This window comes from Ursus maritimus (genome assembly GCF_017311325.1).
Source record: "Ursus maritimus isolate PB19 chromosome X unlocalized genomic scaffold, ASM1731132v1 scaffold_X1, whole genome shotgun sequence".
NCBI classification, from domain to species: domain Eukaryota; kingdom Metazoa; phylum Chordata; class Mammalia; order Carnivora; family Ursidae; genus Ursus; species Ursus maritimus.
In genome coordinates, this window is record NW_024423319.1 from 63017874 (window position 1) to 63027755 (window position 9882).

At 38.5% G+C, this 9882-nt stretch overlaps 1 protein-coding gene across 1 annotated transcript in view; it reads left to right on the forward strand.

Moving 5' to 3' along the window:
• LOC103675828 (fibronectin type III domain containing protein 3C1-like) overlaps positions 1-9882 on the forward strand; it is a 70640-nt gene that overhangs the window by 48087 nt on the left and 12671 nt on the right. Inside the window, exons 23-25 of the mRNA XM_040630779.1 lie at positions 5156-5430; positions 5770-5982; positions 6635-6801. Of these exons, the coding sequence (XP_040486713.1) occupies positions 5156-5430; positions 5770-5982; positions 6635-6801 (655 nt within the window). The remainder of the gene's footprint in view (positions 1-5155; positions 5431-5769; positions 5983-6634; positions 6802-9882) is intronic.

Here is a 9882-nt window from a genome sequence, read left to right on the forward strand (position 1 = left end):
GAGCCTGATGAGGGACTCCTTTCCGAATGCGGGGATCACGCCCTAAGCCAAAGACAGGCGCTCCATGACTGCGCCACCCAGGCGCCCGGGTTGTGGGCTTCTTGATTTTTCAGCCTGCCTTCTGTGTTCTGGGGGAGGGGCCTGCCGCTCCGATACTCAGGCAACCCTGTTTGGGTAGAGTCTCCGTGTCCCCTGCGAGGGGGGATGGGGATGGGCACTCTCTGAGCCGGTATTTCCAGGCTTTCGTTCTCTGGCGGCTTTCCCTGGCGGTTTGCTGTGCCTCTTCTGAGAGTCAGAGCAGCCGCGGCCAAATTTCAGCCTCTGTCACAGAACAGAGGGATTGCGGCTCATTCTCTACTAATGTTCTAGCCACTTTAACTCTGTTATTGTTGGTGCTGCTCAACCCTGCAGCGTCCCGGGATGTGCGCCCCACACCCAGCGTCCTAGCCCTCACTTCCAGGGCCGGCGCGTCTCTGTCCTTTGTGTTTCTAACGCTGCCAGCCGCCAGCCGCCCCGCACATGCTCCTCATGTGTGGAAGCTCCCGGTCTCAGTCTGGATCCAGTGAGCACACCTGGGTTCCGGTGTTCCGCGAGATGCCTGGTGGCACGCGCTTCTGGCTCACGGTCTCAATCTGCTGTTTTTCGGGTGCCGTCCGCAAGCCCCGCCCGCTCCCCCGTGCAAGCGGCTGCCGCTTCCCAGCGCCCGAACGCGGCAGCTCCCTCTCCCTTCCATTTATCTTCCAATATCTGTGCACGGTTTCATGGCTCCCCGCTTCGTACCTCAATACTCAGCGCTGGAGATGTTCATTTGTAGAGATCCAGATGCATCTTCCTGCGTATCAGGCTGGTTCCGTGGTTGTTTAGGCTGGTCTGGTACCTATCCAGCTCGGCTCGGGGGACCAGCTGAAAAAGGTGTCTCCTACTCCTCCGCCATCTTAACTCCTCCTCTAAACACTATGGTTTTAGCACAGAAACCAATACATAAATCAATGGAACAGAATACAGATCCCAGAAATAAACAGGACATATGGTCAATTAATTTATATCACAGGAACCAAGAATAGAGGAATACAAGTGGAATATAATACAAGAGGAAATGGATTACCTCTTCTAAATAATGAAGTGGACAGCCATGTGCAAAAGAATGAAACTGAACCACTATCTTACACCATACACAAAAATCAATCAAAAATGAGTTAATGACTTCAACAAAAAAAAAACTGAAATCATAAAAATCCTAGGAGAAAACATAGGGGGTAAGCCTCTTGACATAGTTGTGGCAATGATATTTTGGATTTGACACCAACAGCATAGGCACCAAAAGTAAAAATAAATAAGTGGTACTACATCAAACTAAAATCCTTCAGCACAGCAAATTAAACATTAAAAAAGTTAAAAGGTGGGGTGCCTGGGTGGCTCAGTCAATTAGGCCTCTGACTCTTGGTTTCAGCTCAGCTCATGATCTTGCAGTTGTGGGACTGAGCCCTGTGTCAGGCTGTGATACTGTGGAGTCCGCTTCAGATTCTCTCTCACTCTCCCTCTCATTCAGTCTCTCTCTCTCTTTCAAATAAATAAATACAATATTTTTTAAAAAGTTAGAAGGAAACCTATGGAATGGGAGAAAATATTTGGAAATCATATATCTGATAAAAGGTTAAAATATATGAGGGACTCATATAATTCAATAGCAAAATACTAATCATTCAATTTAAAAATGAGCATCAAAAACTAAGGATATATTGTATGGTGACTAACATAATAAAAAATTATTATAAAAAATAAAAATAAAAATGAGCAGAGCAACTGAATAGACATATTTCCAAAGAAAACATACAAATGTCCAACAGGTACATAAAAAGATGAACATTAATAAACATCAGAGAAATACGAAGCAAAACTACATGAGATATTACTCCACACCTGTCAGAATAGCTATCACACTTTTTGTATTTTAATTCCAATATAGCTAAAATACAGTGTTACATTAGTTTCAGCTGTACAATATAGTGATTCAACAATTCCATACATCACCCCGTGATCATGACAAGTGCACTGTTTAATCCCTATCACCTATTTACCTCATCCCCCCACCCCCTTCCCATTTGGTAACCAAAAGTTTCTTTTCTATATTTAGAGTTTGGTTTCTTGGTTTCTCTCTCTCTTTTTCCTTTCCTAATTTCTTTTGTTCCTTAAATTCTACATATGAATGAAATCATATGGTATTTGTCTTTCTCTGACTTATTTCACTTAGCATTATACTCTCTAGCTCCACCCATGTCATTACGAATAGCAAGATTTCATTCCTTTTTATGGCTGAATAATATTCTATCATACATATATACCACACCTTTACTCATTCATCTATTGATGTATACTTGGGCTGCTTCCACGATTTGACTATTGTAAATAATGCTGCAACACACAAAGGGGGTACATGTATCCCTTTGAATTAGTGTTTTTGTATTTGGGGGTAAATAGTGTGATTACTAGACTGTAGGGGAGTCCTGTTTTTAACATTATGAGGAACCTCCATACCACTTTCCACAGTGGCTGCACCAGTTTGCATTCCCACCAATAGAACAAGAGGGGTCCTTTTGCTCTGGGAAACAAACTGAGGGCTTTAGGGGGGAGGGAGGAGGGGGATGGGCTAGCCCGGTGATGGGTATTAAGGAGGGCATGTATTGCACGGAACACTGGGTGTTATACACAAACAATGAATCATGGAACACTACATCAAAAACCAATGATGTACTGTAACAGTTCGATAAAGTCTCAAAGGATTTTAAAAAATTAAATAAATAAATAAATAAATCTTAAAAAAAAAAGAGGAGTCCTTTTGTTCCACATCCTAGCCAATGTTTGTTGTTTATTGTGTTTTTTTTTTATTTTAGCCATTCTGACAGGTGTGAGGTGATATCTCATTATAGTTTTGATCTGCATTTCCCTGATGACTAGTGATGTTGAGCATCCTTTTGTGTGTCTGTAATCCATGTGAATGTCTTCTTTGGAGTAATCAACATAAACTTCGTACCTTATATAAAAACTAACTCAAAATGGACCATAGAAAACTGAAAATTAAAACATAAAACTATAAAACTTTTAGAAAAAAATCACAGAAGATCTTCAGGATCTAATGTAGGCAATGAGTTCTTAAACTTCATACCAAAAGCACAATCCATAAAATGAAAAATTGATAAATTTGACCTCCTCAAACTTTTAAAGATTTTCTTTATTTATTGGAGAGAGAGAGAGAGTGAGAGAGAGCACAAGCAGGGGGAGCAGCAGAGGGAGAGGGAGAAGCAGGCTCCCCAATGAGCAGGGAGCCCGACATGGGGCTCGATCCCAAGACCCTGGGATCATGACCTGAGCCAAAGACAGACGCTTAACCAACTGAGCCACCCAGGTGCCCCTGACCTCTTCAAACTTAAAAAGTTTTACTCTGCATAAGACCCTGTGAGGAGGACAAAAAAGACAAGAACAGCCTGGACAAAAATCTTTAGAAAACACACAACTGACAATGGACTAATACCTAAAATATATAAAGAACTCTTGAAAGTCAACCATTAAAAACCCAAACAACCCAATTACAAAACAGGCAAAAGACATGAACAGACCATTCACAGAAGAGGATATACAGATGGCAAGTAAACACATGAAAATATCTACATTATTAGTCATTAGGGAAATGCACAATGAGATAACATGACACACCTATCAGAATGGCTAATAAGAAATAGTAAAAACACTAAATGCTGGCAAAGATGTAAAGAAACTGGACTAATCATACATTTCTGGTGTGAATTATATCCACTCTGCAAAATAGTATGGGAGTTTCTTACAAAACTAACATGCACTTACTAATATGTCCAGCACCTTGGGGCACTTACCCCAGAGAAATGAAAACTTATGTCTACAATAAAAACATAACTTCTTATTTGTAAAAGCCAAAAACTAGAAATGACTCAGATGTCCTTCAACATGTAAATAGTTTTAAAAACTGCAGTACATTCATACCATGGTTCATTATTTGGGAATAAAAAGAATCAAATTATTGATTCACACAACAGCTTCAATGGATCTCTCGGGGGAATTATGCTGACTGAAAAAGTCTATCTGAAAAATTTACATATTGCATTATTCTACTTATATTACATTCTTGAAATAGCAAAAATATAGGTTAAAGAATAAACTACTAGTTGTCAAGGATTAGAAAAAGAGGGAAGGAAGTTGCTGTGAGTATAAAAGTGTAGTACAAGGGATATTGCAATGGGATATCTTAACTGTTGGTCGTCATATTAAGCTATACGTGTAATAAAACTACATATAACATTATACAAATGAGTGCATGTAAAACTGGTGAAATCTGAATAATGTCAATGGATTTTATCAATGTCAATTTCCAGATTATATATTGTACTATAGTTATGCAAAGTGTTCCTTTTGGGGTAAAGTGTGTAAATTATACATTTAAGTCCACAATGATCTCGAAATTTTAAAAAATTACAAAATCAATAAAACTTAGAGAACTGATGTGAAATTCAGGCTACCACCAACAGAGATAGTAACTAGAAAATAAAGGAAAGAAAGAAACTTTGGTTGGCTAAGTGATGAGTTCAGCTCAGGTATATTTTTTCTGAAATATCCATATTAGCACTCTTCACTTACCTTCACATATTTGGACTTTTCCCCTTCCTAAGTATGCAACCTAAAGATTTTGGCGTCTCTGTGAGCATCTTCAAATCATTTTTGTTTTATATTGCAATATATAAATATCAAATCAGAGGTGCCTATGGCTCAGTCGGTTAAGCCTCCTACTCCTGATTTCAGCTCAGGTCATGATCTCAGAGTCATGAGATCAAGCCGCACATCAGGCTCTGTGCTGGGCATGGAGCCTGCTTACGATTCTCTCTCTCCCTCTCCCTCTCCCCCTTCCCACCACTTGCATGCTCTCTCTCTCTAAAAAAACAAAAAAGTATCAAATCAACATGTTATACACTTAAAACTTACACAATGTTATAGAGCAATTCTATCTCAATTTTTTAAAAAAAACATTTTCTTAGAATTTGAGGTTAAAATTTTTGTCTTGTTTTTATACAACAAAATGGTTTATGCACAAAACAAAATAATGAAGCTCTAACAGAATATACTTTTTCAGGCTGCAAATGTAGCTGGAGTTGGACTGTTCGGAGAAACTGGCACAGTAACCACACCAGCAACTGTACCAGCAGTAGTACTAATGCTACATGAAGTTGAAAACAAAGTTCCTCCCAAATTGGCATCATCTTGCATTGCTATTCAATGGGAGGAACCAGATTGTCATGGCTCTCCAATCACTGGATATAACATTGAATATGGAGACAGAAAAATTATAACTGTTGAAAGAGTAACAGAGTGTCTTCTGAAAAATCTACAGCCTGATACCACATACAAGTAAGTTGCTTGTATCTTACTCTGGGTAGATGAAGTTTTTTGAGAATTTTGAACAAATCTACATTTCTTTGTTTTATATAATCTACACATTTTTTTGAAAGAGAATATTACTGTTTTAGAAAAATTTGGCATTACTAAGAGCCAGTTTCTCCTCATCAAAAATTGTCAGTACTGATTATGCAAATTCAAGATTTTGGCCTCAAAAAATTGTCTATAATAATCAGTATAATAGCATGGTCAATATCTTTTCACAGGGTGACTAGAGGCATAGTTTAAATGTAGAAATTTATTTTCCTTTCTAAATCCAAATTAATAGTTCAATTTTTTTCTTACCACTAGAATCAGAATCCAAGCTATCAATCATTATGGACTAAGCCCTTTTAGCCAATCAATAAGAACCAAAACCAAGCCACTACCACCTGATCCTCCACATCTTGATTGTGTGGTCTATGGACACCAGAGCCTCAAACTGAAATGGTGTAGCTCTTCAAGCAAAGGAGTACTTTCCAACCCTATAAGTTACAATTTGTTAATAGGAAATCAATCTGGAAGGTAAGCTATTTGTACTATTTAACATGTATTCTAATAAAAATGTTTTAAAATTTCCTATCTTAAATGTATAATCCAAAGTGGTTTCAATGAACTGATAGATGTGAAAGCAGTATATTATGTTAGATATACTTTCTTATTTATTTATTTATTTATTTATTTGAGAGAGAGACAAAGATAGCGACAGAGAGCAAGAGCAAGATGAGTGAGCATGAGCGGGGAGGAGAGGGAGAAGCAGACTCCCCACTGAGCAGGGAGTCCAACGAGGGATTCAACCCAGGACCCTGAGATCATGACCTAAGCTGAAGGCAGATGCTTAACCAACTCAACCACCCAGACACCCCTATATATACTTTCTTAAATTTCTACTGATAATTTAGGTGTTTTTGCTCTTTCAAAACACTTCTTCCTTTATATAACACACATTAATACCAAGGAATAGAAGTTACCAGAGGAATACGAAAGCCAGCATCTTGCCATTATGATATTACAACCTGATTTTTTTTTTCCTTTTGTGTTGTACCCACCCGGCTTCATGTTGATTTATTTAGGCTTTATTGAGGACCCAGTTTCAAGTCAGTTATGTAGAGTTACTTGTATTTAAATGACCTTTGATTAATAATACTGCTTCTCCCATCTTGATTCCCACTCCCAGATTTTCTATCATTTACCATGGACCTTGTCAGACTCACAAAGTGCACAGACTGAGTGAATATACACAATACAAATTTAAAATCCAAGCATGTAATGAAGCTGGTGAGGGACCACTGTCTGGTATCTATACTTTCACTACATCCAAAACTCCACCAGCCACACTTAAAGGTAAGTATTATAAGCCAGACAATGAAGGTTGCATTAATATGAGTTCCACTAGCTCATATATAACGTTCTGCAGTATAGTCTATTTTAAATGTTGAACAATATAATAGCAAAAGCCTCTAGTACTTAATTATGGATTCAAGGTCCAATTTAGAATTTGATAAGACTCCATATATTATAATGTTTTACTTTTTTGAAAGTTTTTATTTAAATCCATTAGTTAACGTTCAGTATACTGTTAGTTTCAGGCATACAATATAGTGATTCAACACTTCCATACAACACCTGGTGCTCATCACAAGTGCACTCCTTAATCCCATCACCTATTTAATCCATCACCCCATCCACCTTCCCTCTGGTAACCATCAGTTTGTTCTCTATTGTTAAGTCTGTTTCTTCGTTTAATTCTCACTCCTTTTTTTTCCTTTGCTCATTTGTTCTGTTTCTTAAACTACACATATGAGTGAAGTATGGTATTTGCCTTTCTGACTGACTTATTTCATGTAACGTAATACTCTATAACTCCACCCACATCCTTGCAAATGGCAAGATTTCATTCTTTTTGTGGCTGAATAATATTTCACTGTAAATATATACCACTACTTTATCCATTCATCAACTGGACATTTGGGTTGTTTCCTAGCGATTCATCAATTGATGGACATTTGGGTTGTTTCCATAATTAGGCTACTGTAGATAATGCTGCTATACACATCAGGGTGTCTGTATCCCTTTTAATTAGTATTTTTGTATTCCTTAGGTAAATACCTAGTACTACAAATGCTGCATTATAATGCAGGGTTTTTTTCACTTTATTTAAATTCTGTTAGTTAACATACAGTACAATATTGGTTTCTGCAGGGGCGCCTGGGTGGCACAGCGGTTAAGCGTCTGCCTTCGGCTCAGGGCGTGATCCCGGCGTTATGGGATCGAGCCCCACATCAGGCTCCTCCGCTATGAGCCTGCTTCTTCCTCTCCCACTCCCCCTGCTTGTGTTCCCTCTCTCGCTGGCTGTCTCTATCTCTGTTGAATAAATAAAATCTTTAAAAAATATATTGGTTTCTGCAGTAGAGTTCAGTAATTCATTACTTACATACAACACCCAGTGCTCATCACAACAAGTGCCCTCTTTAATACCCATCATCCAACTAGCCCATCCTCTACCCTCCTCCCTCCATCAACCCTGAGTTTGTTCTCTATCATTAAGAGTCACTTATGGCTTGTTTTCCTCTCTCCTTTTTTTTTTCTTTTTCCCCTTCCCATGTGTTCATGTTTTCTGTCTTAAATTCTACATGAGTGATATCACGTGGTATTTGTCTTTCTCTGACTTTTTTTTTTAAAGATTATATTTATTTATTCGATCCCATAATGCCGGGATCACGCCCTGAGCCGAAGGCAGATGCTTAACCGCTGTGCCACCCAGGTGCCCCTTTCTCTGACTGACTTATTTCACTAAGCGTAATACACTTTAGCTTCATCCACGTCATTACAAATGGGAAGATTTCATTCTTTTTGAGGGTGGAATAATATTCCATTGTATAATATACAACTTCTTATTTATCCATTTATCAGTCAATGGACCTTTGGGCTCTCTCCACAGTTTGGCTACTGTTGATAATGCTGCTATAAACCGTGGGTTGCCTGTACCCCTTCAAATCTGTATTTTTTGTAACCTTTGGGTAAATACCTACTAGTGAAATTGCTGGATTGTAGAGTAGTTCTATTTTCTAACTTTTTGAGGAACCTGCAAACTGTTCTCCAGAATAGTTGCACCAGTTTCCATTCCAACCAACAGTATAAGAGTGTTCCCCTTTCTCCACATCCTCACCAACACTTATTGTTTCTTGTGTTAATTTCAGACAATCTGACCAGTTGTTTCTTGTGTTGTTGATTTTAGCCATTCTGTCAGATATGGTGTGATATCTCATTGCAGTTTTGATTTGAATTTCCCTGATGATCAGTGATGTTGAGCAACTTTTCATATGCCTGTTGGCTATCTGTATGTCTTCTTTGGAAAAATGTCTACCCATTTCTCCCATTTTTAATTAGATTATTCATTTTAATATATGTTGAGTTTCATAAGGTTATTTATACGTTTTGGATATTAACCCTTTATCGAATATGTCATTTGCAGATATCATCTCCCATTCAGTAAGGTGCCTTTTAGTTTTGTTTTTTCCTTTACTGTGCAGGAGCTTTTATTCTTGATGAAGTCCAAATAGCTTATTTTTAATTTTGTTTCACTAGCCTCAGGAGACATGTCTAGAAAGAAGTTGCCACAGCTGATGTCAAACAATTTACTGCCTGTTTTTTCCTCTAGGATTTTTATAATTTCCTCTCTCACCTTTAGGTCTTTAAACCATTTTGAATTCATTTTTGTGTATGGTATAAGAAAGTGGCTCAGTTTCATTCTTTTGCATGCTGCTGTCCAGTTTTCCCAACACCATTTTTTAAATATTTTCTTATTATATTATTTTAGTCACCATACAGTACATCCCTGGTTTTTGAGGTAAAGTTCGATGATTCATTACTTGCGTAAAACACCCAGTGCACCATGCAATATGTGCCCTCCCCACCACCCATCACCAGCGTATCCCATTCCCCCACCCCCTCCCCTCTGAAGCCCTCAGTTTCTTTCTCAGAGTACATAGTCTCTCATGCTTCATTCCCCCTTCTGATTACCCCCCTTTCTTTATCCCTTTCTTCTCTTACCGATCTTCCTAGTTCTTATGTTCCACAGATGAGAGAAACCATATAATTGTCTTTCACTGCCTGACTTATTGCACTTAGCATTATCTCCTCCAGTGCCGTCCATGTTGCAGCAAGTGTTGAGAACTCGTTCTTTCTGATAGCTGAGTAATATTCCATTGTATATATGGACCACAACTTCTTAATCCAGTCATCTGTTGAAGGGCATCTCGGCTCCTTCCACGATTTAGCTCTTGTGGACATTGCTCCTATGAACATTGGGGTGCATATGACCCTTCTCTTTACTACGTCTGTATCTTTGGGGTAAACACCCAGTAGTGCAATGGCTGGATCATAGGGTAGCTCAATTTTTAACTTTTTAAGGGACCTCCACAC